The 25,886-nt window shown below is 48.1% G+C and overlaps 1 protein-coding gene across 6 annotated transcripts in view; it reads left to right on the top strand.

Annotated features, from left to right (window-relative positions):
* Positions 1–25,886, top strand: part of DIDO1 (death inducer-obliterator 1) — a 60,238-nt gene that overhangs the window by 22,286 nt on the left and 12,066 nt on the right. For 5 of the 6 annotated variants that reach the window (XM_003810833.3, XM_063601139.1, XM_008963220.6 and 2 more), the window contains exons 2-15: positions 1,297–1,493; positions 4,090–4,930; positions 5,684–6,005; positions 8,349–8,561; positions 9,586–9,799; positions 18,678–19,143; positions 19,282–19,441; positions 20,508–20,624; positions 20,759–20,863; positions 21,126–21,261; positions 21,480–22,008; positions 22,712–22,865; positions 23,599–23,688; positions 24,518–24,713. In XM_003810833.3, the coding sequence (XP_003810881.3) occupies positions 4,092–4,930; positions 5,684–6,005; positions 8,349–8,561; positions 9,586–9,799; positions 18,678–19,143; positions 19,282–19,441; positions 20,508–20,624; positions 20,759–20,863; positions 21,126–21,261; positions 21,480–22,008; positions 22,712–22,865; positions 23,599–23,688; positions 24,518–24,713 (3,541 nt within the window). In that variant the 5' untranslated portion in view covers positions 1,297–1,493; positions 4,090–4,091. Of the gene's footprint in view, positions 1–577; positions 617–1,296; positions 1,494–4,089; positions 4,931–5,683; positions 6,006–8,348; positions 8,562–9,585; positions 9,800–18,677; positions 19,144–19,281; positions 19,442–20,507; positions 20,625–20,758; positions 20,864–21,125; positions 21,262–21,479; positions 22,009–22,711; positions 22,866–23,598; positions 23,689–24,517; positions 24,714–25,886 lie in introns of those variants that run through there. The other variant, XM_055104705.1, reaches the window with a different exon arrangement.

The following is a 25,886-nucleotide window of genomic DNA, read 5'->3' as shown; positions in this document are numbered from 1 at the left end:
GGATAACATAGCAAAACCCTGTCTCTAAAAGAATTTTTTTCAAAAATTAGCTGGGCATAGTGGCACGCATCTGTAGTCCCAGTTGCTCATGAGGCTAAGCCAGGAGGATCACTTGAGCCCCGGAGTTTGAGACTGTAGTGAGCCATGATTGGGCCACTGCACTCCAGCCTGGGCAACAAAGCAAGATGCCAACTCTTTAAAAAGTAAAGTAAAATAAATTAAATGCTCAGTGTTGCAAAATATAAAAGTTTATTTCCAGTGTTTTCTGAGCAGTCGTTTCTGAATTCTTGAAGTAATTGTTTTGAGGATGATAGTTTTACCACATTGAAGAGATGGTGACTAGGACGATGCTGTTTGGCTTATCAGAGGGAATGCCTGTCTTATTTTTATTTTTTGTAGAGACAGGGTGTCTACATGGTGACACGTTGCCTGGGCTGGTGTTGAACTCCTGGGCTCAAGCAGTCCTCCCAAGCAGCTGGGATCACAGATGCGAAACACTATGCCCAGTTGTCACTGTCCCTTTAAAAGGAGGGGAGTTGGAATGTTTGTCCCTTTGTTCTGAGGTTGCCAGGGAGACCACAGAGGGAAGGCAGTTGGTCTTGAGGCTGAGGAAGAGGTGAGAGCTGGGGCTCAGTTTGGAAGTGTGGGCTTTTTGGGGCAAGGACCTAGCTAGAAACTCGGCACCTGGAACCTTTGAGTGTTGTGATGTGACTGGTTGAGAGAGTATATAAGAGAAGTGTTTCTTAAACACACGTGGTGAACTGTATCGTGTTGATTTTAGTAAGTCACAAACATTAGTATTCTAAAATTTTTCTTGTTTGTAATTAAAATAATTCAGATACAATATTAAGAATTTTCAATTATTACATTCTTATATAATTTCGATGTTCAACCTTTTCACTTTTTGTTCTTGTTCCTCTGTTTTGTGGTGGATTTTATTGAGTGGGGTCCATCTCGGACATAGGCTCCAAATGGAAAAGAAGCTGATGCTTGGCAACTCCTCTCTGGCCCTGGTCTGGCTGGGCCTCTGCCTGCCTCCCTGGGGCAAGCCTGGGACTCCACTCCTTCCTGCGCTGCCCCGGCCCCTTTCTCTTGGGGGTTGGTAGCATCCGCTGTCCTGGGTAGAGGTCCTTAAGGACACTGCTTGCGTGCTGGTTTTCAACCCCAAGCTGTCTTTGTGGGTCACACAGTATCACTCAAATAATAGGTTACTTGAGAAGTTCGGTACTCCCTTTTAATTGTTGTCGATACGTAGTTTACTTAAGATATGTAAAATATTTTCTTATTTTCTTTTAGGAGCTTACTCCACGGGAACAGCCTCTAGATAATCTGAGTTGTTGAAAATACGAAGCCTGTTACTCGTGAACAGTGGCTGACAACAGTGGTGTTGTGAGCCTGGCTGTCTGCTTGGACCCAGAGGTTTCGTCTGCCAGGGTTTTTGGTTGTATTTAGGATTTCAGGGAAAAGTGTCCAAGCTTTCAGTGTTGGAGCAGGTAAGGTATCAACACTGTTAGTAGCAACAAAATTTTAACTTAATAAGTCTGTATTTGCTATTTATAAAGTGGCATTTGTAAAGAAACTGATAGTAGAATGTAGTATTCGTATTCATTTGAAATACATTCAGCCATTTGTATCAGCAGTCTCTATAGCAGCAGATTCTGCATCTGTGGATTCAACCAGCTGCAGATTGGAAATATTTGGGGGACAAACAATAAATAATAATCTGACAATAAAAAATAATAAAAATGTTATAAAACAGTGTAGTACAGCAACTGTTTCTATGGTGTAATCTAGAGATGATCTAAATATTTGAGAGGTTTTGCATAGGTCATGTGCAAATAGCCTGTTCTCTCTTTAATGAGAACCCAGTTTTATAAACTAGAGCTCTTCCCGTAGAAAGCTACCAGCATGGATGCAGCAGCCCTTTTCAGCTGGGTTGGAGCTTCATAGGCCCCCAGAGGCAGAGGCGACTGCAACTTTGTGCCCTTCTGGGCAAAGGCTAGTGCGAGCCCCTCAGACTACATCTTTACTAGAAACTCCAAGTGTTGCATGAAAACAAGAGCTTGACCCTCTTTTGAGATGACAGTCATATTTCTTGCAAATATTTTGGCTTGCACAAGCAGAAAACTTTTTCTAAATGTAAAATTTCCAATGAGAACGAGTAAACCATTTTAACTGATGTGGTTTAATAATTGCTCTACCATATATATTTGTAAGCAGCATTCTCTGCTTTGCCCTTAATCTTTGAGGTCAGCATTGCCTCCTGGATCAGAGCGGTTCCTTGTGACTTGCCTGGGGTCACCTGGCTGGTGAAGGAAGCCCCCCTTTCTGTTTACCACCGTCTCTAGTGCCCCCCTCACACAGCAGCCTCCAGAGTTTGCACCCTGACTTGGAGTCGCTGCTGGTGCCCTGATTGAGTTGAGCTGTGTCCTTTAACAATGGGGTCACTTCAGGTGAGCATAGAAGTGATGTGTCCCTTATCTCCAAGGCTTCCGTGGAGTGCCCTGGGGGGTGTGGGTCATGTTTACAGAGTGTGGAGGCCACGGCCAGGCAGCATCTTTAGTTGGACAGGAAAATGAGAAGTGACAGCATTTAGGGGGAAGCAAAAAGAACAACACAGGTTACAGGTTGCAAGTAATTTTCCATTTTGTATTTTTGTTCTTTTTTTTTTTTTTGAGACTGAGTCTTGCTCGCCCAGGCTGGAGTGCAGTGGTGCGATCTCAGCTTACTGCAACCTCCACCTCCTGGATTCAAGCAATTCTCCTGCCTCAGCCTCCCAAGTATCTGGGATTACAGGCGCCTGCCACCATGCCCAGCTAATTTTTGTATTTTTAATAGAGATGGGGTTTCACCATGTTGGCCAGGCTGGTCTCGAACTCCTAACCTCAAGTGGTCTGCCTGCCTCGGCCTCCCGAAGTGCTGGGATTATGGGCTTGAGCCACCAGGCCCGGCCCCATTTTGTATATTTTTTAAGGCTTTCATTTTATGCCAGTCCTTCCCCCAGGATGGAACATGGCATAAAATCAGAGTCATCATTAGCATTGAAATGTAATTAAAGCTTGGACGGCTTGGAAAAGAATTGTCAAAGTATCTACTGTCTTTTTCAGATTTTTGTCATTTCAACAAGAGTAAAAGTTTCATAAATAAGATTCTTTAGTAATGTATTAGAATGAAAGTGAAAAATAATACAGAAAAAAAATATATACTGGCCTGGCACGGTGGCTAACTCCAGCCTGGGGACAGAGCAAGACTCCGTCTCAAAAAAAAAAAGAGAAATATACCTTAAAGTGATCGCCTTGACCATGTTTTCTAAGTGTCCCAGTTGTCTGTTGCTGCTAACAATATCTCCAAAGCTCGGTAGACTAAAACAAGGTTTATTTCATACCACACAATCTGTTGAGTCAGGAGTTAGGCAGTTCTCTCACTTTGTGCCCATGAGGGTCATTCACTTGGCAGCAGGGCTGGTATGGAGGGTCCCAGATAGTGATAGCATCCTTCCTGGCCCCAGCCCCTGGTTGGGGAGCTGAAAGTCGGGACTCAGCTTCTTCATATCCTCTTTTCAGCATGGTGGTGGCCAGCCCATACTTGCAAAAGTCCAGAACAGACTTGGGTCCCTTTGCAGGCCACGCCCAAACTGGCACAGCGTCTTGTTCACTGTGCTTGTGGTCAGAGCAGCCCATCTACCTGCGGAGGTGCTGGGGAGCTCGTGCCACCTCCGAGCTGCTCGCGTCCTTGCTCACGTCCTTACTCACATCCTTACCCTGCTATACTGTCCAGTATTTCCTATTTGTCCCTACTGCCTGGCTTGTGAAGCCTTGTCCTAAGCAGTTAAATGATGAAATTGTACATTTGATTTGTTAGCTGTAGTTTTGTCTAAACATTAGTTGTTTAACTATATTAAAATTATCTTTACAAATCATCTTGAATCATCTCACATAGCACACATTAGGAAACACTGGTCAGAAGGACTTGCTTTATGTAGAGCTCCACTGTTTGTAGGGAGGTGGCCCCTGCTGCGCGTGTTTGGCGGCAATGTCACCTTTTGTTCTGTGGTCAGTTGGTCACTATGTGCTTATGCTTTACCGCTAGGTATGGACGACAAAGGCGACCCGAGCAATGAGGAGGCACCTAAGGCCATCAAACCCACCAGCAAAGAGTTCAGGAAAACATGGGGTTTTCGAAGGACCACTATCGCCAAGCGAGAGGGCGCAGGGGATGCGGAGGCTGACCCACTGGAGCCGCCACCCCCACAGCAGCAGCTGGGCCTGTCCCTGCGGCGCAGTGGGAGGCAGCCCAAGCGCACTGAGCGCGTGGAGCAGTTCCTGACCATTGCGCGGCGCCGCGGCAGGAGGAGCATGCCTGTCTCCCTGGAGGATTCTGGTGAGCCCACGTCCTGCCCCGCCACAGACGCCGAGACAGCCTCCGAGGGCAGCGTGGAAAGCGCTTCTGAGACGAGAAGCGGCCCCCAGTCTGCTTCCACAGCTGTGAAGGAACGACCAGCCTCTTCTGAAAAGGTGAAAGGAGGGGATGACCACGATGACACCTCCGATAGTGACAGCGATGGCCTGACCTTGAAAGAGCTTCAGAATCGCCTTCGCAGGAAGCGGGAACAGGAGCCCACTGAGAGGCCCCTGAAAGGGATCCAGAGTCGCCTGCGGAAGAAGCGCCGGGAGGAGGGTCCCGCCGAGACTGTGGGCTCCGAGGCCAGTGACACTGTGGAGGGCGTCCTGCCCAGTAAGCAGGAGCCCGAGAACGATCAGGGGGTTGTGTCCCAGGCTGGGAAAGATGACAGAGAGAGTAAGTTGGAGGGAAAGGCGGCTCAGGACATCAAAGATGAGGAGCCTGGAGACTTGGGCCGACCGAAGCCTGAATGTGAGGGTTACGACCCCAACGCCCTGTATTGCATTTGCCGCCAGCCTCACAACAACAGGTGGGTCATGTGTGGGCACCCACAGAAATCCCAGGGTTGCAAACAGAATTTTCCATTTGTTTTCATTTTAAAGGGTTACAAAGCTGGGCTAGATGAGCGATTTGTTGGAAAAGATGAACAAGTTGTCAAAAAAGAAACACGTAAGAGTGGCTAAGGACTTCCTAGAGCCACCTCTCCACTCTGGTAGCCACTGGCCACACATGGCTGTTTCCAGTCAAGTGAGGAGGTGAATAGCGCCCCACCCCAGTCACGTGAGCCACGTGCAGCCAGTGGCTCTGTGTAGACGGCATGGAGGAGAATGTGTCCGTCACTCCGGGGTCTGTCTGAGACTGCTCCTCTAGACTGCCCCTTGGGAGACATAGCAGAGGGGCATGTGCAGACCGCAAGTGGCCTAGTGCAAACATTGGGGCAGCTCAAAAGATCTCTGCTAGGACTGGGTGTCAGATGGTGATAGGCAGCCTGTTGGCTTGGCGCTGGGATAAAGGCATTGTCGCAGTTTTGGGGGGAGACTTGCTGAGGTATCTGTGGTGGAATGCCTTAGAGTTTGCTCCTAAAATGTGCTACTCTTAAAAAACGGTGAAGTAAATTTGGTTGAATGTTAAAATCAAAGGAAAGGCATGAGGACGTTCTTAATCTCTACTTTTCTGTATATTTGCATTTTTTCATGACGTTAAAACCAATTGTCTTATTAATGTGTTGAAAAGTGCTTGTCACTCACGTCCCATTGCTAATACCGTTATTTTATAATTTCAGGTTTATGATTTGCTGTGACCGCTGTGAAGAATGGTTTCATGGCGATTGTGTGGGCATTTCTGAGGCTCGAGGGAGGCTTTTGGAAAGGAATGGGGAAGACTATATCTGCCCAAACTGCACCATTCTGCAAGTGCAGGATGAGACTCATTCAGAAACGGCAGATCAGCAGGAAGCTAAATGGAGACCTGGAGATGCTGATGGCACCGATTGTACAAGTATAGGAACAATAGAGCAGAAGTCTAGCGAAGACCAAGGGATAAAGGGTAGAATTGAGAAAGCTGCAAATCCAAGTGGCAAGAAGAAACTCAAGATCTTCCAGCCTGTAAGTGTTTGTCCGCTGAGACAAGCATTCAGCAGTCGGCCTCACTGGTTTCAGTCTCGCTCTAGATAGAAATTCCTCCCAAGACAGGCGCTGCACCCATGTGGGGCGGTGCCTCTCCCGGGTTCCTGCCTCACTCCACCTGGGTGAGGCCTTTCTATTTTTATTCTTACCCTGTCTACCTCCTCTACTATTAATGACTTAATTGTTGAAATCAGCTCATCTTTGAGGATTTGGGTGTTGCTTACATGCTTTATATGCACTAGCAGAAAGGAATTGTTTCTGAACGATGGGAGTGGCGGTGCTCCTGTGTCACCTGCCGTCTCCAGCTGCCTCGTGGTTCTGGTGCTGGCTCCTCGGGGTGCTTGTGTTGAGAGTGGTTTCTCTGTCTTGCAGCTGTGTTGACACTTAATTCTCTCCCCCTGATGTTTATGACATTTCCCACATGCTGTCAGCTTCTGCTGCTGTCTTGTGTTTGCAGTCTCCATTCCAGTCCCCACAGGGCAGGTGTGACTTGGCGTGTTTTCACTCTGGTCCCTCCAGGGTCCCGGGCCTGTCCCCACCCAGCTGCCTGTCCTCTGGCAGGTATTGGAAATTGCTGTGTCTAGAAGCATCTCTGCCTTCACACTCTTGCACTGCGTTAGCTGCAAGGTGAGGATGTCCGAAGGCTGGGCCGTGCACCTGGGAGCGTGCCCTGGAGGCAGGAGGGGCTGAAGGCTCATTCTGCGCTGCTGTCAGAGGCCACATCTGGGCATTCAGAGATGAATGGAGATGGGAATTCATGAGAAAAGTCATTGGCTTTATGTCTTTATTTTTTAAATATATTGATTCTGTTTTTTGTGCAGTTGAGGCTTCGCTCTGTTGCCCAGGCTGGAGTTCGGTGGCACAGTCCCAGCTCACTGCAGCCTCGATCTCCTGGGCTTGAGTGATCCTCCCACCTTAGCCTCCCAAGTAGCTGGGACTACAAGCACACACCACCACGCCCAACATTTTTTTTTTTAATTGTCATTGTGCTTGACAATACCCTGCACAAACCTAAATTGTATTCTCAATAAAACTTGGATTCTGTGGAGGAAAACTGATTATGTTAAATATTTAATTTGAGAAATAAGGTTTCGCTTAAGTATGTGTGAGGGACATGTTCGTGTGTGTTGAGGCCTGATCATCGAGACAGACTTTGTAAACAGCAGTGGTCAAGCTGTTTGTGGTACGTGAGTTTCCTCCTGCTGCACGATGAGTTACTGCAGTCCTGGCTTGAAGGAGCTCATTTATGCCTCCATTTCCATGGGAAGCCTGGGCCTGCTGCTCAGGTCTCACAGGACTGCAGTCTCAGTGCAGCAGGGGCTGTGGTCTCGAGAGGCTTGGCAGGGGATTCCCTTCCAGAAGCCCTCACGCTGTTTTTTACTGTATAAGTGTGTCTGGCCGGGTGCTGTGGCTCACGCCTGTCATCCCAGCACTTTGAGAAGTCAAGATGAGAGGATCACTTGAGGCCAAGAGTTCGAGACCAGCCTGGGCAACGTAGTGAGACCCCCCCATCTCTACAAAAAAATAAATAATGAGCTGGGCGTGGTGGTATGTGCCTGTAGTCCCAGCTACTGGGGAGGCTGGGGTGGGAGGATCACTTGAGCCCAGGACATCAAGGCTGCAGTGAGCTATGATTGTGCCACTGCTCTCCGGCCTGGGCAACAGAGTGGGACCCTGTCTCAAACAAAAAAAAAAAGTATGTTTCATGCAATTTGGGGGGCATACTTACACTGAAAAATTACTCATTGTTTATCTGACATTCCGATTTCATTGGCGTACTGTATTTTACTTGGCAGCCTTGCCCTCAGATCCTAGCCACAGGTAACCCTCTCAAAGCAGGGAAGCTTACTTCAAAACCAGCTATGAAGTCTTCTCTCTTCACGAAAGACCCAGTTCCTTTTTTAAGGGTTTTTACCTGATTTAGCCGGACCCATTTGACTTGCAGTCATCCCAGTTAGATCCTTAATTACATCTGAAGAAGCCCTGCATGTGGGTCCTCTAGCGGAGCCTCATCGTGGATGTGAGGTCCCGTGGGCCCCGCCCACCCTCGAGAGGGGTGCACAGAGCAGAGAGGGCGGCAGTCCAGGGGTCTCCTCACACTCCTGCCCCCTGCAGGGCATGACGGGCAGTGACAGTGTGAATGCCTTACCTGGCTTTTTCATAGCTTGAATCAACAAAATGTTTATTCATATTAAAAGTACTATTAGTATCTCATTTTAAAACTGTGGCCTTGGTACTATAAATGGTGATTTTACAAAACACACACTTAACTGCTTAAAATTGGCAAGTACATTGTTTGAAGTCATCTGTTTTGTTCTGCAGGTGATAGAGGCGCCTGGTGCCTCAAAATGTATTGGCCCTGGGTGCTGTCACGTGGCGCAGCCCGACTCGGTGTACTGCAGTAATGACTGTATCCTCAAACACGCCGCAGCGACAATGAAGTTTCTAAGCTCAGGTAAAGAACAGAAGCCAAAGCCTAAAGAAAAGATGAAGATGAAGCCAGAGAAGCCCAGTCTTCCGAAATGTGGTGCTCAGGTGAGTGGACCAGGACCAGCCGCCCAGGCAGTGGATGCACAGGCGTGAGAGCGTTTGTCGCAGAACTGTTGGTTTGTAGACCGTGTGGGGGTGGCAGGTGTAGGGGGCGCACACGTGGTGTCGCCTTGACCTTTGTCTTCCACCTTCCCACCAGTTTTCCCTTCTCTGCCCGTTAGCTGAGGGGTTAATTAACACAAGTGCAGTAAAGCAAATGCTGACAATGGCAGTGCACGGGGGGCATAAGACTCCAGGACACACCCTGCTGTCTTGTGAGAAGAGTTGGTAACCACCCGGTGGAGTTTGTAGAGCGGAGACTTGCAGGCAGGTAGGAGTGGGAGGCGGGTTCGGGGCAAGGCTGTGGTCTTCATTTAAGACCCGGCTCTCAGAATTGTCTCATGTTTGTACTCCGTGTTATTTGGAAAGAATCGAGGATGTTTAGAAATCGCAAACTCTTGTCTTAGACTTGAAGGCCCTTCTGAGGCTCAGGTGGCGGTGGCTGTGTCACTGCCCCGTTATGTTTGTGACCAGCAAAGCGTAACTAGCACTGTTCAGGGAGTTTTCTTGATTATTTTCAAATGATTATTTAGCCTTTGAATGACTTTAATGTTTAAGGCTGGTCCTTTTGAACCCTCGGCGTTGGGCACAGCCTCGCGCGCAGGCCTTTCCTCTCATTTGGCTCATTTGGTTCATTGCCGCACTCCTCCTGTCATCTTGGCAGCCTGTCCAGTGGCTGCTGCTCCTGTCATCTTGGCAACTTGGCACCTCATCAGGGTTGCAGGTGACTCTGTGCCAGCCGCCCTTCACGGAGCACAAGTGGTTGAAGTTCTCAGTTTTGCACGGGGACACTGCGGGCCCACCGAATACGCAAGTGTGTTGAACTGCTGCCAAGCAGGCGCAGGATGGGTGTAGGGTCTTCAGATGGCCTCAGGAAGACATTGGGTCCCCGCCTTCATCTCTCAGTGAAATGAAGTGAAGGTATGATTTCTTACCTTTTTAATGATTTGGGGTTTTACTGATTATCCAGGCAGGTATTAAAATCTCTTCTGTGCACAAGAGACCAGCTCCAGAAAAAAAAGAGACCACAGTGAAGAAGGCAGTGGTGGTCCCTGCGCGGAGTGAAGCACTCGGGAAGGAAGCAGCTTGTGAGAGCAGCACGCCGTCGTGGGCGAGCGATCACAATTACAATGCAGTAAAGCCAGAAAAGACTGCTGCTCCCTCGCCGTCACTGTTGTATAAATGTATGTATCACCTAGGGGTTGGCCTCCTGGACCCCTCCCGTTCTTTCTGGATAGCCATCCCCTGGGCCTGTCCAGGACTAGGAGTTGCAGCTGTGTGTTAAGCTGATCACAGACACCGGCTGCACCATCAGCGGGAAGCAGAGCCCATGTCCAGGATGCCTCCTGCTGCTCTGTGTCCATCCCTAGTCTGTCAGGACTTCCTGTCACTGTTTTCCAAAGCTGTAAACCTCACTGGTGAACGTTCACCTTAACGATTGATTCTTTAATCTCTGTTTTCACTGTCAGGCTCTGGTAAGTATTTGTATTCTCTTCATCCCAGTCTGATTGCATAGCCACACTGCCCGGCACGCCACATCCACCCCTGTCTGCACATGAGTTGTTCTGACAACAGCGCTGTATACGCTTCAGTTTTTCCACATTGTCCACGGCCAGCACATGAAAGCATCACTTCTTTTTTATGTTGTGGGAATCTTTGCAAGTTAGTGTTGCATCTGATTTTCAGGTGTACATTTATTTTTGACTGGGCAGATAGGGGATTTTTTTTTTCCATGTCCGATTCACACGCTACACACCCGCATGAACACATTCGAACTTCGAAGGCCACACACTCCTGCTTCGTAGGCCCCACGGTAAGTGAGTTCACACCTAGAACACTGTCCTGACCGCAGGACGTGTGCCTTGGACTTGGTATTCTACATGTGACTGGCTTTCTTGCCCTCCTCTCTTGAATGTTTAGACTCTTAAGATCATATCCTGCCCCAAATTTCAAATTAATGAAATGAAGATATTTCAAACAGATCTTTGAAACCTCAGATTCTGTGGTGCAATTTTAATGTTTTCTTGTTTCTCAGTTTTCTGCTATAAAAGTATTTTCAATTCAGTCTTTAATGCCTTCTGTCTATAGTGCATTTTGTGCTTTTTTTAAAAAGCACCGAAAGGTTAAATAGTCTCAATTCAAAGATGATCACAGAGTGCCCCACTTTCCCGTCGTCAGACTTTGACCAGATTCCCTAAGGGAAGGCACTCATGCAGGCAAGCAGACCTATGCTAGGTCTGGTGTGCCTTACAAAAAAGACACTTTTTTTTTTTTTTTTTTTTTTTGAGACAAGAGTGTTGCTGTCACCCAGGCTAGAGTGCAGTGGCATGATCTCGGCTCACTGCAAGCTCCACCTCCGGGTTCAAACGATTCTCCTACCTCAGCCTCCCAAGTAGCTGGGATTACAGGCCCGTGCCACCATGCCTGGCTAATTTTTGTATTTTTAGTAGAGACGGGGTTTCACCATGTTGGCCAGGCTGGTCTTGAACTCCTGGCCTCATGTGATCTGCCCAACTCGGCCTTCCCAGAGTGCTGGAATTGCAGATGTGAGCCACAGCGCTTGGCTAAAAATATGCAGTTATTGAGTATGAGTAGCTTCATAAAAGAAGAAAAATATGTCCCTCGTTTTGATCATGTAAACAGCCTAGACCTAAGAATTTGAGCCGCACATAAAATGAATCATGCAATTGGTGCATTATAATGAATCTCGATACCTTACATTGTTTGAGCTGAGAATTTTATGCTAGCAAATGTCTCAAACGTTCATCAGATTCTAGCACCTCTACGATAGAGCAGTTCTACAGAGCTAATGGGCTTAAAGTGTCACCCACCTGTGAATGCAGAGAGAGGGATTTTTAATGCTGTACTAAAATTTAGCTGTACATTGGTTTTAGACACATAACAGTGAAGAAAAGAAAAGCTGCGGTTATAGCCTCAGTTCAGATAAGTGGGTGATAATTTCAGTTTGGTTAATTTCCATCTGTGTCAACCAAAATTGAAAAGCTGCCAGAGACTCCACATGTGGAGTTGGAAGAGTCCGTGTACATTGTGGGGAGGGAGCATTGGTGGGAAGATGGGGAAATGAGGGGCTCTCAGCCCTGGGGTATTGCTTCCTGCCTGCCTCCTGCACTGTGAGCGGGGAGAGGTCGACCAGGAGGCTGCTGTTCTGCCCATAGCGGGGTACTCTGACCTCTTCTCCCTCTTCCCTTCTTTGCCACACATCAGCTCCTCTGGGAAGCTGATTTGCTCCAGGGACAGGAAGTGGGGGAAATTGCCTGTTAACCTTCCCAACACATCACCTCAAGTTAAAATTGGTGGATTTCCAGAATTTATATAGGATGTGAATGGGGACGACACACTTTTGAGCTAGTAGCTTCTGCTCGTTTTGTTATCCTGTAAATGTTGTCTTCCCAAAAGGTGATTGATTGGAGCAGAGTTAGAGGCATTGGTGAGAGCAGCTACCATGTCTCTGCCTCTCCCTTAAACACCTCTGCACTTTTGTAGGCTCAACAAGTACTGGGGAGCCTGCCACCACTGTATGCCTTTGAGGCCCCTGCCCTGCCTCCCTGGCTGGCCACGGAGCTCGCCCTCCCTGGTAGGGGGTGAGTTTGGAAGTGAGAGGCTGGTGTGGGTCTGTCCCATGAGCTGACTCACACTTGCCTCACCACACATACCATCAGAAGACCCACGTGGTGGAGCTACCGCTGCTGCTCCCCACAGTGCACCTAGGCACCCTCCTGTCCTTCCCATGGCACTCGGTTGACCTGGGGGTTCCTGTCCAACAGGTGAGGCCTGGTGTGCACAGACACTCTGCCATTGCTAGAAGGAGGCTGTGCCCCCCTGCTAAGATATCAGTAGGTCCTTCACAGCCTCACCTTGTTCCTCCCATTTGTTTTTAAAAAGTGTTTCTTATATATACAGTTTATGTAGCTTACGTAAACATTTGGTGCACATAACTTCTCTCAAAGATCATGATGTTTCTTTTGTGGTTTTATAAATTCTTATTCCATTTTTTTCTCTTTATTTCCACTGTTCACCTCCCATTATTGTCGAGGCATGAAGTCAGTTGGAAATGTTTTTCTGAGATGTACCTGACTGACTAGAATTTTGAGATGGAATTCTCAAAATTTTGAGATGGTATTTGATAGGTGCAATTTCTAGTATTTTGTCTCCCTAAATGGCTCATTAAGTGACTTAAACACTGAGGATCTGAACAGATTTTGACTGCAAAGCAGATTCTACAGTTCGTTTCATCTAACCGTTGGAATTAAAATGGAAAACGTTGCCAGTTTGTAAACCCAAATCCAGATGCTGTGTTAAGCATGGTGCCCAGGTGGAAGCACTGCCTCTTGTTCCCACGTGCTGCCACAGAGATGGCCCTGGTGGAGTGAAATGGACGGAGAACACCGTTCACAAGGATAACTCATGGTGTGGGCTCCAGAAGCACATTTCACTGAAATCCTAAGAGGACCCAGTCTCAGTTTTCATTAATAAAAAATACATGGGGGGATTCTAGAACCTAAGAGTGTTTTGCAGGAATTTAAAGCCGGGAGAGGAGGGTGGCTTGTTTCACTGGTCGCGTGAGCTCTTTTTTATCTGTCTCCTCCAGAGTTGTCAGCGGCAATAAAACGAGACTGGGAGTCATCAGACTCTACGTGTCCACCAATCTCTTCCTCCCAATTAGAAAAATCAGAATTTGTTCTGAGAAAGAATATAGCTTGATAGTTGTTTTTTTACGTTATCCATATAACTGGAAGTTTCTTGGCTGTCAGTAATGACATTCTTTTGTTATTTTTAAGTGTTTTACTTTTTATAAACTTAAAAAGCAGCCTGCCATTGAGAAAATTACATCAGGGAAAGGTTTCACACCTCCGTAACCGTGACCCTGCACGGTGAAGTCCCACATCAGCACCGTCCCGTGGTGCCCCTGTCCATCCCTCAGGTGCCCCTTTGTGCTTATGCTTCAGCCACCTTGGGCAGGTGGGGTGCAGGGATGGAAGTTTCCAGCAGGATCGGTCCCCCTGAATTTACCACCTCTTCAGTGACCTTCATAGGACCTTTCGGAGCTGTGGATCTACTCATAGTCTAAAGATGAATACTCGGGAAAGCCTCCTCGGCATTCTCGGTGTCACAGAGTGCAGAGGTCAGCTCTGAAGATGCCTGCTACAGTTCCTCCAATGTGGTACACAAGTTTCAGGTAGATTTGTATAAAGTTGTAAAATAATACTAGGGTTTTTTTTTTTTTTTTTTTCTGTTAACACATCAACATACACATAGTTATATTCTTAGCTTCTAAAAGTTAGAGAAGTAACTTAGAATATTCACAAGAATTTTTGCTACTTATTTAAATGAAGGTTGCGGCAACTTTCATTTGCCGCAAACCTGGAAGAGTTCGGCAAGAAGAGCGTAAGGTAACTGGCTTTATCCTCAACTGACCTGCTTGGTGCTGTCAGCTAGGGGCTTTATACTGAGTATGGCCCTTTAGGACTGGAGGGATTACAGGGGAGGGTTGTGGACTAATTTAACATGCCCCTAACATCTTGGTTTAAGTAGTAAACAACTTAGATAAAGGTTAAATTACTGGTGTGGGAGATCTTGAGAAGAGCAGCAGCTCTGCTCCCAAATGGGCTTGGCAGCCAGGCACACACCATGTGCAGCTGGGCACAACTGAAATTGCAGTTGAGTGGAACGTCCATCTGTCCACGTGGCCCTCATCACACGAGTTTCTTAGGGAGAATTACACACCTCTCCATTAAGTTGGAAGGCACTCAAGTAGCGGGTATTAGTAAGAAAACTGACCAAGGAAAGCCTTGAGTATTCCAAAACACGGCGGCAGTCTAGCTGTGGACCCTGCAAGGGCGTCCTGGCTGTAGTGATGGTCTCCTCTGAGGAGCGTCTGCGGTGTAGTCTGCCTGCTGTATTTGGGAAGTAACTGTTTCCCCGCAACATGAAAGCAAACTAGTAACTACTTATAAAAGGCGAATTCATGTGAACACATTGTAGCATGTTGAGAGGAGCAAAAGCAGGACATTTTCTCTTGCCGCTGTCACCTTGATTGTTCCCACTAGGGGCAATCTTGGAGTGAAGAAACAGGTAAAGCGGGAAACTGCATTGTTGTACACACGCCTCACTGAGGGCTGCAAATAGGCCTGACGTCACAGTGAACAGAATTTACTTCCACAGTTCCTTCACTGACTGTTGAGTCTATTTTCAGGTGCATAGCATAGAAACAGCCCTTAGAGCTGTAGCGGATGGTGATAGGCAGGATTCAGGACACTGTGGGAGACCAGTGGAGGTCTGAGTGCCCCAGCTTCCCTAAACCAGCCAGCAGTACCAGGACAGGGCGGGCCACTTCATTGTCAACACCTACGTGAGGGCGTGTGGTGTTTATTTTAGTGATTTTTATAACCAGTTCCTTTCCCTGTGGGGAGCCATCCAGCACATAAGGTTGCTACATGGGGGCCTCTGGACAGTCCAGAACCGAGCCGACTTGGTCTCTTGCCCCATATTTTAATCCCTGTCCTGCTAAAACTTCCACTGGGGCAATTGGATGGGTTCTGCAGAGAGGAGCGGAGTAGCACCATCCTCCGGTGGGGGCCTGATTTTCTCCTCCCCGTCTCTGCTCAGGCCCTGGTGCCACCCAGTGGCCAGAGGCGCTGTAGCACCCAAGCCAGCCAGCCTTCTGCTTTGGGGGAAATTGGCCAATTAGAGTGTGCTGCTGATCCCTGTGCACGACGACGACCCGCTTCATTCTGCAGTTGGCTGAAACCCAGACCCGGCAGCAACAGTTTCATCTGGGCTAGTGGCCTGGGCAGGCCCCCAGAATGTGGGAGCTAAAGGAGACAGCACTGCGACCAAGGGGCAGAGAGGTGTGGGGAGGGGCAGGGGACCCCTGGCTCTCAAGCATCAGTGCTGTGTGGTGTGACCAGGTCACCACCACTGCTGCCCCCAGGGGGCCCAGCAGCGTGTAGGGGAGGCTCGTACCCTGACAGAGCCCTGTGTTTCTGCAGTGGGGTTTTTTCCTGGGTTGCCTGGAGTTGCTGCTTGCCCTTCTCTGAAGTTATACACAACGTAATAGTTCAAAGTGAATTTGGATGAACTTGCAAATTGAATTTTAGCTCCACTAAAAAGTTTCTGTCCCCATTTCAGCAGCAGCTGACCCAAGTTGAGCACCAGCCATGCTGTCCCACCTGGAGTGGAATGGGTGTGTGCTCGGGTCCCTGGAACAGTTGCTGGATAGAACATGTCCGTTCAGAGCAGGAATGGGGCTTTCTGCGTGTTGTAGGACACTGCTCCCAGAGGCCCGGCTTGGAACATTCTGCCATTCACTCACCTGACTGCCCATTTCCATGCTCTTTAAAGCACAGATGTGGGATGACAAAGGTTGCCTTTAGAAAGGGAGCAGTTAATTTTCTAAAATAGCAATGGTTAAGGAAAGCTATTTCCTGCTTTTAAAATAAATTACGTTAATCTGCTGCCCCCACTCTTGGGTAATGGGTGGTTTTAATCCCATGTACTGGGAGTGCCCTAAAATTCATCTCTCAACTCGGGTTTTCCCTAAGTGAGGGAGACAATAGTGTAGTTACACGAGCAGAAATCTGAGTGTGGCCATGGACGCCTCATTCCAACACTTATGATCTGGAGAAATGGAGTTGATGGTTTTGAAGTTAGCATGTAACCCTAACTTGCAACAAGGTGAGCGTTAAACATCATTAAAGATACCGTTCAGGTCACAGCACACAGGTTGTGTGTGTCACAGCCAAGGCATTTTGCCGAGGTTTCTGGAAATGCTTTCAGCCAGCTTTTTTAGAGTTCTTTAAACGTGATATTAAAACACTCCAAGGTTTCTAGTGCAGTCACTGAATTGGTTTGAGGTTTCAGTTTGAATCATGGTTGGCTTCCCGGCAGGTGTCTGTCTGCCGCCTCTGGAGACCAGGGCTTGGTTCCTGGTGCCTGCCTGGTGTCAGTCTCCTGCCGGTGTGCCTCCAGCGCCCTAGGCCTGCTGTGCCTTTTCATTCCATCCCCACCCCACCCCCTCGCTGCTTCCCCCAAGAAAAAGGGCCTCCACTGATTTTTATTTAACCTGACTGACCTATTGCAACCCTGCAGGCAAGATGCTGCAGACCTGTGAGCTAAGTCTAATGAGTTAAACTGAGTTGTTAAAAACAGATTTTCAAACACTAAGGTAGTGACTCCTGGGGTGTATAGACCTGATCTGATGACATAGTACATGTGGAATTAAAAGCAAAGTTTCCTGGACAGATAAAAACTAGCTGTCACCTTTGTTCCTGTCGTGTTAGACGTTGCCATTTTTTATAGTGCGCTTTTAAGATCCAGCTCCAACAGGAATGAGTGTTTTGGGGTGCGGTTGTGGGTGAGGAGACAGGGCTTGGCAGTGTTGCCAAGGAGGGGGTCCTGTGGCTGGACCACATCTAGCAAGGGCTAGGCAGGGGCCATGAGGTTAGACGGGTCCTAAGATGAAAATCCAGGATTTGCCTTTACTTAGTTACCATCAAAATGATGGTTAGGAAAGAACACATGGAACTCTTGAAAGTCGGGGCGAATATCTGTTAACAGTGACACCATTGTTTGAAAGTTGGGGTATCTGTTAACAGTGACACCGCTTTTTGGATCCATGTAGTACTGTTGCAAGTTTTGTAAAAATGGAAGGAGTTGTACTTATCTGGGAAGTTGGGAAGACTTGCAGCCCTGAGGCTGCTGCTTGATGGACTGGCTGCTGGGGAGGGCTGGCACCCGCTGCCAACGTGGCCAAGCCTGGCAGCACATGCGGGACATCCTGCAGGACCAAGCTGGGGCAGGCTGTTGAATCAGGCCTTATTTGTAGAGTCTTGGCTCTTTCCTGAGCTTTCAGACTTACCTCATTTATTGAAAGCAGTCAGTAAGACGACGGTGGAGGAGTGCGGTTTTATTTTCAATCCCTGGGTAAAACTGAAGCGCTCTTGGGAGCATCTGTCACATTCTCCCATTTAGGCCTTTGGGAGTTTTGGAGGCTTGCTGCTGTACCGATCGTTGGAAAAGCCTTTCCTCGGGAGGTGCCTTGTTGACTTGATCACCCGAGGTAGCTCCCAGGCACTTGCCTGTAGAGCTGAGATGGCCTCTGCCGTCCTGGGGCCCTCACGGGGGCCCCCTATTCCCCAGGTGTTTCACTCTGCTCCACTAGCTGGATCCCTGCCCCGGCATGCGGTGCACCTCAACGAGCCCTGTCCCCTGGCCATCTGTCCCCTGGCACGCCGTCTGTCCCCTGCTCGAGGGCCTTTGGGCTCTGACGATCTCACATGGGGTTATAAGGTGATTGATTCTCTACTGACATAGCTTTTTGTGCAAGTTGAGGGGGTTTGATGTCTTTGAGCTTTTAATTATAATCCTTGTTTGGATTCATACTTCACTTAATGGAATTACAGCCTCAGGGCTGTGAATGGACGCATTCCCTGTAACAGCATTGCTGCGATCTCAGCTTCTCACTCTTCACGTAAAGGTGTGGCTGCTCTTCCCGTGGTTCAGGTGTATGCCAGCTTTCCATGTTTTTATTAATGGCATCGCCTCCAATGGACTCCAGTCTGGAAGGACAACGAAGTGAGATGTGTAAACCCCACCCACTGGGCTAAGAGAGCCTGTTTTACGCTTCTAAACGGTCTTTTTCACTGAAGTTTACAAACAGTTTGCACTTGAATTCATGATAGTGCTGCTGTAAATCTGCCTTTTAAAAAGTGATGATAGGAAATTGTCCTTCAGCTTTGAAGCTTAGCTAGTGCGCAAGTCAAGCCTTTAATAACTAGAGTTTGCTGGTTGAAGGTAAAAGATAGAATAATAAAGCATTCTTCTTTCTGAAATAAAATGTAGTCACCGTCATAAATGCTGCTGGCGGTCCTCCCTTACACTCCTCTGAACACTAACATTTTACAGATCCTTTTCTCTATGTGTATCCTATTCAGTAATGCCAGGTGGGCACTTACAGGGTTAAGGGTAAGTCTGCTTTTTAGAGTCAGGTGACAGCACCCTGTGGTGTCCTCCCTTACTCAGCGCCTGTGTTCTTCTTTGTAGCCACGAAGGAAGACAGGAGGTCCGAGGAGAAAGCGGCAGCCACGGCAGCCTCAAAGAAAACAGCCCCTCCAGGCTCCGCGGTGGGCAAGCAGCCTGCACCTAGAAACCTCGTGCCAAAGAAATCTTCTTTTGCTAATGTGGCAGCAGCCACACCAGCCATTAAAAAGCCACCCTCAGGTTTCAAGGGCACCATCCCCAAGAGGCCATGGCTCTCCGCTACCCCATCGAGTGGTGCTTCAGCTGCCAGGCAGGCCGGACCGGCACCTGCAGCGGCGACGGCTGCCTCCAAGAAGTTTCCCGGCTCCGCTGCTTTGGTGGGAGCCGTAAGGAAGCCAGTGGTACCTTCTGTTCCAACGGCCTCGCCAGCCCCAGGACGCCTTGGGGCTATGAGTGCTGCACCATCGCAGCCAAATTCACAAATTCGGCAAAATATCAGACGCTCCTTAAAAGAGATTTTGTGGAAAAGGTGGGCTGTTCTGCTTGATTTCTTACCCATTAAAATGGAAGGGCTTTCATTAGAGTGTGGCTGCAGGATTGCCTCACTGTTCAAAAAGTTTAATATACACAAGTGTCTTATGTAGTTCCTTTTTTTTATTCTGTTCAGAGTCAATGACAGCGATGACTTAATCATGACAGAAAACGAAGTAGGAAAAATTGCCCTCCATATTGAGAAGGAGATGTTTAACTTGTTTCAAGTTACAGATAATCGCTACAAGAGTAAATATCGCAGCATCATGTTCAACCTGAAGGACCCTAAAAATCAGGTGTGTGCCTGGTGTCGGTGCGTTGGAGTATTCCTGTTCTGTTCGCTGGGTGCTAAAGGGATAAACCAATATTTTGAGATGTTCGTGTCCTTTCCAGGAAAGTTAAGACGTTTCTTTCTCCTCTGTGACCCTTCTGCCGCCCTTGTATTGTTGCACTGGCGTTGAGCGTCCTGGAAACCCCTTCCCTTCCCTGCCTTAAGTAGGGTCGCGTCCGCTTCCTGGCTTCCCTGAAGTCCACCTTTTATCACCACATTAGTCTCCTGTAAACATTGCTGTAAAGGTACAAGCCAGTCGCTTCACTGGGCTCCAAAATAAAGTCCAGTTCTTCATCCCAGTGTATGAGGGTGTCCGTATTCCGGCCTCAGACAGCCTTTTCCACCTTATTTTCTCATATTCCTCATCAGCCGAGTGAGCCTGATGGTTTGGGCTGCTTGAGTTCTCACCACTTGGAGCAGGGGCTGCTCACGCCCAGGTAGTGGGATCAGTCCTTCCTCACTGCAGCATGGGCCATACGACGAGGACAGAAACTCCAGCTGGGAGGGATAGGCCGCCGGGCTGACAGCCTTCTGGTGTTCTCTCTCCATCGGCCTCCAGGCTCCTCCCTGTTTAGAATTTTAGGATAATGAAATACCCCGACTTTGCATCTCACCATTGAACAGCCCTAAACAGAAATGATTTCTTCCTTCCTTTGTTCCTGACACTACCTTTTTGACTTGTGTCCACCTTGTGTACATAATTGTTTTTCCTGAGGTGTTGTGTGTTGGTTTTTTTTAGCAGAGCCAGTGCAGCACAGGCCGTGAAACCCACTGTTGAACCTTATTACCTGTGCTCTCTGGGCTCCCATTTGCTCACAGCAGGGATATCCTGGGGTGCACTCTCATAAGGCCGTTTGGGGAGTTAGGTCACACCCTGCAGGGAGGGCTCTGCCCAGTGCCACACGCAAGTGGGCCCTGAGGGCCTTTGTCCTGTGCCCGCTAAACTTCTGGGCAGCTGTGTTTTCCAGAAGCTCTCTGTATTGACAGATATAGGAATATTATTTGAGTAAACGAAAACTACTTGTTTATAGGGACTCTTCCATCGTGTTCTGCGTGAGGAAATCTCTTTGGCGAAACTTGTGAGACTGAAGCCAGAAGAACTTGTATCTAAAGAGCTTTCCACGTGGAAAGAGAGGCCAGCGAGATCTGTGAGTGCTGAGGGGTACCTGCGGAGGCACCCAGGACTCGAGCTTAATAGAAATAAATTCATAGACGGCTGCATAAGCGATGCTTTCCTCCTAGAAAACAAGGCCTAAGCTCTGTTTCATCTTTTTCATTTCAGGTGATGGAGTCCAGAACTAAACTGCACAATGAAAGCAAGAAGACGGCCCCCAGGCAGGAGGCCATCCCCGATCTGGAGGACTCTCCGCCAGTGTCGGATTCAGAGGTAAGCATTTGGGAGATTTTGTGTTCACCGAGAATAGACTAATCCATCCCAAATGTTTTGAGGTTATCTTAAATTATTGGGCAGGACACTGAGCTTACAGCAGGTGTATGTCATTGTGGCATTCCTCAGTCCTTGTATTCGATGGTCCTTTTTTCTCCCCTGTGGGTCTCAATCCCATGAGACTGCTTTTCTTGTGTGTTGTTAATTTGGAGCTGAGTTTGGAGAAGAAACGACCTCACTTTTTTCTCTTTTTCTTTTTTAGGAACAGCAAGAGTCAGCACGTGCTGTCCCTGAGAAGAGCACAGCGCCGCTTCTCGACGTCTTCAGCAGCATGTTGAAAGACACCACCAGTCAGCACCGCGCACACCTCTTCGATCTCAACTGTAAAATTTGCACAGGTGAGCACAGTTCAGGGGATGGAGCCTTGGAGCTGAGACTAAACTTGATTTTGTTAAAAATCACTGAACCTTCTAAAAGCAACCGCACGTAAGCTTAAACACGCAGAAGGGCCAGAATGATTTCCTGCCCTGCCTTTAGAGTATTGCTTTCGGCTTTGTGTGAGAAACACCAGTGTGCTGGCTGGGTTTCTCACAGAGCCTTTCCTCGCCTTCTTCAGGCCAGGTTCCCTCCGCAGAAGATGAGCCAGCTCCGAAAAAACAAAAATTGTCAGCTTCTGTTAAGAAAGAAGACTTAAAATCAAAGCATGACAGCTCTGCACCTGACCCAGCTCCGGATTCAGCTGATGAGGTGATGCCGGAGGCTGTGCCTGAAGTTGCCTCTGAGCCAGGCCTAGAAAGTGCTTCTCATCCAAATGTGGACAGAACATATTTCCCTGGGCCTCTAGGAGATGGCCATCCTGAGCCCTCCCCGCTGGAAGACCTGTCCCCTTGCCCAGCCTCCTGTGGGAGCGGGGTGGTCACCACCGTCACAGTGTCCGGCCGGGACCCCAGGACCGCTCCAAGCAGTTCATGCACAGCCGTGGCCTCCGCAGCATCCCGTCCAGACAGCACCCACATGGTGGAAGCCAGACAGGATGTGCCGAAGCCTGTCTTGACTTCTGTGATGGTGCCCAAGTCCATACTAGCTAAGCCATCCTCATCTCCTGACCCAAGATACCTGTCAGTTCCTCCGTCACCAAATATCAGGTGCGTACTTCAGGTGTGGTCTGAACAAGCCAAACTTTTTTTTTAGATTAACGAAAGGAAAGATAACTGGTGATTAAATAGTTGAACTCGGAAATGTAACCTGAAATACAGCTTCACTCTTTCATCTTTTAAAAAGCCCCAGTTGTAGGGTGCCTTATTGTCCTTTTGGAAGTAGAGATCTTAGAAATTTACATTTAAATTTGTGCTCATCCAGTTTTGTTGCCTATTCACTTTATTTTTCTTTAACCAAAATGTCTGTATCATTTTAATTAAAGTAAGTAATTGGCAAAAGTAAGCTACCAAAAACGTAAAACTTGCAAGCGTTCACTTTTGCTTTTACATATAAAGTCTTTGTACTCTTGAAGCCGGGCACAGTGGCTCACACCTGTCATCCCAGCATGTGCTTGAGCCCAGGAGTTTGAAACCAGCCTGAGCAACATGGCAAAACTCCATCTCTACAAAAAAGACAAAAATTAGCCAGGTGTGGTAATGCACGCGTGTAGTCCCAGCTACTTGAAAGGCTGAGGTGGAAGGATCACCTGAGCCTGGGAGGCGGAGACTGCAGCCAGCTGTGTTGCACCACCGCACTCCAGCCTGCATGACAGAATGAGATCCTGTCTCAAAAAAAAAAAAGGCTTTCTACTTTTGAAATTCTCATTGCACAGAGAGACATTGACTTTTTTTTTATGGTTTTGTTTTACAGCACTTCAGAATCACGTTCCCCTCCAGAGGGAGACACGACCCTCTTTTTGTCTCGACTCAGCACCATTTGGAAAGGATTTATTAACATGCAGAGTGTGGCAAAATTTGTCACTAAGGCGTATCCTGTCTCTGGGTGTTTTGATTACCTCAGTGAGGTTAGAACCAAGAAAATGTGTGTGCGTGTGTGTGTCTTTCATAGGAGTTTCTAAACTAGAGTCAAACACATGACTTTCTCCCTTAATTCAGGAGGTAGGAGAGAAACAGAAATGCCTGACACTCTTGCAACCGGCTGTCTGGATGCAGAAACGGCTCTAAATGCAAAGTGGCGATGGCCGTGATGAGTCCGCAGGTTCAGCAGTTTGGACAGGGTCGGAAATGTGAGCCTGCAGTCTGGCCTCTCAGTGATCGGTTTCGCTGGGGCACTGACCACATGGCTGTGCGCACAGCCACCGGCACAGCCAGGTGTTCGGAGCCTGCTTTACACACACCTGGCCACTTGCGGGGTGGCGCATATGACCCCATGGCAGGCCTTTTAGTTTTCAGAATTAACCAGAAAACAGCACTAGCATTTATGACTTTAATGCAAGGAGTCACCCTGGCTCATATGTGAATCGTTACTCTCTGTGTATGTACATAAAGACAGCATAGAAGTGTTGGGCAGTCATTTCTAAACATAATCTTGTCTGGCAGAAGGTTGGCATCACACCCCCTTTGGATTTGGTCACTTGTCATCCTGGACTTAATACATTTAATACAAGTGTGACTCTTTTCCTTGGAATAGCTGTAGTCTTCTTGAATCTTGGGTAGTATGTGCCTTCACATGGCTGCATTCGTCTTTCTGTGACTACTACAGTTCAAAGTGATTTACGCAAAGTACTTTCTGTTTAGGATTTGCCTGACACAATTCACATTGGTGGGAGGATCGCACCGAAGACAGTTTGGGATTATGTTGGCAAACTCAAGTCTTCTGTGTCTAAGGTACCTGCTTATAGTATAAATTCTGCAACCATGGAAAATTGTGTTGATTTAAACACATCTTTTTTTAACCTCTCGTTTGGATGGGTTAACACTTAAAATGTTAGCCTGTAGCTTGCTAGATATTTCCAGGTGAATGTTAAAAATTAAGTTTTGCAGTGAGCCAAGATCGCACCACTGCACTCCAGCCTGGGAGACATAGCAAGACTGTCTCAAAAAAAATAAGTTTACATAGTTGTATGACTGTGTGAAGGTGTCTGAGTGTGCCGCGGTAGAAGTTTGTTTCTGATTTATTATAATGTATGTGCGGTTCAATTTTAGGAAGAAATAGATACGTTTTATTTTCTTGTTTTTTTATGATTGAAGGAGCAGAAGGTGTGTTTTGCAGGGGTGATCAGGCTCAGGGCACTCAACCTGGGCTCTTGAATGGTCCTGGTTTTCTGGGACCCCCTGAGATTTAGCTACAGCTGTGCATGTCTGTCTGTGGTTTTCTCTGGGGAATCTCTGTAGTCTTCGTCAGGTTCACGAAAGGGCTAGACCCTGTCGTCTAGTTTAACCCCCTCTAGGGAGGGGCACAGACAGCCATTGCAGATCATGCAGCTGGTTCCTCGTGACCGGGGCCGTCGTGCATGTAGGAAGAGCCGGCTCGGCTCCAGACACTGCTGGGCTCACATGTCACGTGAATTGCCTCACTGAGACAGCAGCTCTGTGAGATCGTGGCTGTGAGTCGGAGAGATCTGACAAGGTTTCCTGTTGAAAGCAGGATGTGAATTGGGCGTGTGATGCTTGAGCCACAGTTTCTTTATGAGTGCTTCCCACTCTTCCATTGCAGGAGCTCTGTCTGATCCGCTTCCACCCCGCCACAGAGGAAGAGGAGGTCGCCTATATCTCTCTCTACTCCTATTTTAGCAGCCGTGGCCGCTTTGGTGTTGTAGCTAATAACAACAGGCACGTCAAGGACCTCTACCTGATCCCGCTGAGCGCCCAGGACCCTGTTCCATCCAAACTCTTGCCCTTCGAGGGACCAGGTAAGCGCCGGCTTTCTGGGTGGAGGTGAGGCCCACCTGCACCTGCACCCCTCCTCCCACTGACATGCCCTGCTGAGTCCTGACCAGCCCAGGGCTCTCTGGGAGCAGGAGTTAGGAGCATAGACGCAGCAGTTAGCAATAGGATTCATCTTTGAGGGCGTAGGACTGTGGCACGAGAAGTACCCCTGATTCACAGCATAAATTGTCTTAGGAGAGTTTTTTAGAGAGGGAAAAACCCACAGCCTGCAACCAGCTCATCTTGGCCTCAGGTCAGAGAAGACTCAGTGCCCAGGAGCCCGAGGCTCAGCCAGAAAGGGAGGTGACACTCCCAGCGGCCCTGCTCTTTCCTCTAGACAGACTCGGGAGCCAGCACACACCGGGAAGTGGCTCCATCAGGGATCACTTCTCTAACAGGGATGGATTTCCAGGAGACTTAACAATAATGACATAGAAAACTATTTCTAGAAATAATTATTTTAAAATCTGCGGCTCAAATTGTGTAATAGGTTCATTCATCTTTGGCAGGCTACTTTGTGTTTGCACGTTCCTTGGAAAGTACTGTATTTAAACGATTATTTACAAATAGCCTAAAATACATCTTTGTCAAGGGTTGAGGGTGATTCCAGGGGCCACGTGCTCTGTTAGTGACCAGCTCTTTCATAGCCCCTTAGAAGAAGCTGATGTGACTTCAGTTAGGGATTAGTATCTGATGCCCAACTGAAGTGTCTCCGTGGCCATGCAGTCCCCAGAGGATTGGTGTTCTCTCAAAGCGGGTGTGTGGATCACACAGTGTCCTCTAAAGTGCTTCATCATAAAGGCAGGTGCTGTCTGGACCCTGTGCCTCAGTGCCCTCTGTCCCTGGCACCAGGCCTCGGCGGGTGTTCCTGCCATAGCTGTGCAGGGGGTTCCCACCCACACCCCTCATGCCGCACCCTAGCTAGCTGGGGTCCTGTAGGGGCCACTCCACATCTTGGGTGGGACTTCTGTCGCCCCAGGCACAGCCCACGTTCCTACTGGAGCCCATTCTTCACAGTTGGAGTGGGCTCAGCCTATGCCTGTGTTGTGGAATTATATGTCCATAAAGGGATTGGTTGGTATCAGTAATTTCAGGGTTAAATATTTGCTGGCGTGGTGCATTAAATTATTTTAGCGCCAGATAAATTTTTAAAAGCA

The sequence above is a fragment of the Pan paniscus genome, chromosome 21 (assembly GCF_029289425.2).
Source record: "Pan paniscus chromosome 21, NHGRI_mPanPan1-v2.0_pri, whole genome shotgun sequence".
NCBI lineage: Eukaryota > Metazoa > Chordata > Mammalia > Primates > Hominidae > Pan > Pan paniscus.
Note: the sequence above shows the minus strand (reverse complement) of the source record. Positions and strands in the feature narration are given on the sequence as shown.